Genomic DNA, 839 nt, shown 5'->3' with positions numbered 1-839 from the left:
GACGGGCCGCGGCAGGGCGGCGGCGGCGTGGGGGGCGCCGTCCCTGCGCGCCGCCCGGTACGACGCCAGCTTCTCGGACACCACCTTCTCCAGCTTGGCGGCGGCCGAGAAGCCGCTCCACATGCAGTCCTGGATGATGATGGACTTGGCGAAGGCCTCGTCGTCGGGCCCGCAGATGAAGCTCTGGTTCACGGCGTCGCCGCCCAGCAGCTCGGTGACCATCTCGAGCCGGTCGGCGGTGGAGGGGAAGGCGGCGGCGCGGCGGCTGGGCGACAGCGGCGGCGTGGGCAGCAGCTCGAACTTCTTCCAGATGTCCTCGGACGGCGCGGGCGGCTGCAGCTCGCTGCCCCGCTGCTGCGCCGCCAGGTAGAAGTTCTCCTCCTCCTCCTCGAAGTAGAAGTAGGGCTGCACCGAGTCGTAGTCGTAGTCGTAGTTCTTGCTGGCCAGCGCCAGGCTCGCCGTCAGCGGCATCGCGGCGCCTGCGGGGCACACGCCCGGGTCAGCGCGGGGCACGTCCCCAGCCTCCCCCCTCGAGACGCCCGTTGCAGGGGGACGTCCCCCCAGCTGGCCCCCCTAGGGCATGGGGCGTGTCCCCCAGCCTCCGCAGCACCCCTGCTGCCCGGGGGGTATGTAACCCCCCGGCCTGGCAGCCCGGCTGCACCCCACGCAGCAGCCCTGTTGCACGGGACCGACTCCCCCAAAGCAGCCCGATGGCGCGGGCTCCTCCCGCCCGCCGCCGACTCACCGGGGTGCGGGCGCGGAGGCTGGGAGCGCGGACAGAGCCCGCCACGAGCAGGATTTGTAAGTCCCAAAGCCGGGCGCGCAGGAGCAGCGACTCC

The 839-nt window shown here is 72.9% G+C and overlaps 1 protein-coding gene across 1 annotated transcript in view; it reads right to left on the bottom strand.

The window, feature by feature from the left end:
• Window positions 1-833, bottom strand: part of MYC (v-myc avian myelocytomatosis viral oncogene homolog) — a 3,683-nt gene extending 2,850 nt beyond the window's left edge. Inside the window, exons 1-2 of the mRNA XM_019519570.1 lie at window positions 745-833; window positions 8-484 (exon numbers count right to left, since the gene is read on the bottom strand). Coding sequence (XP_019375115.1) covers window positions 8-471 — 464 coding nt within the window. The 5' untranslated portion in view covers window positions 472-484; window positions 745-833. The remainder of the gene's footprint in view (window positions 1-7; window positions 485-744) is intronic.
• Window positions 834-839: the final 6 nt, after the last annotated feature.

This window comes from Gavialis gangeticus, unplaced genomic scaffold, assembly GCF_001723915.1.
Source record: "Gavialis gangeticus isolate Ggan-Ray unplaced genomic scaffold, GavGan_comp1, whole genome shotgun sequence".
NCBI classification, from domain to species: Eukaryota; Metazoa; Chordata; order Crocodylia; family Gavialidae; genus Gavialis; species Gavialis gangeticus.
This window is presented reverse-complemented; position numbering and strand designations above follow the sequence as displayed.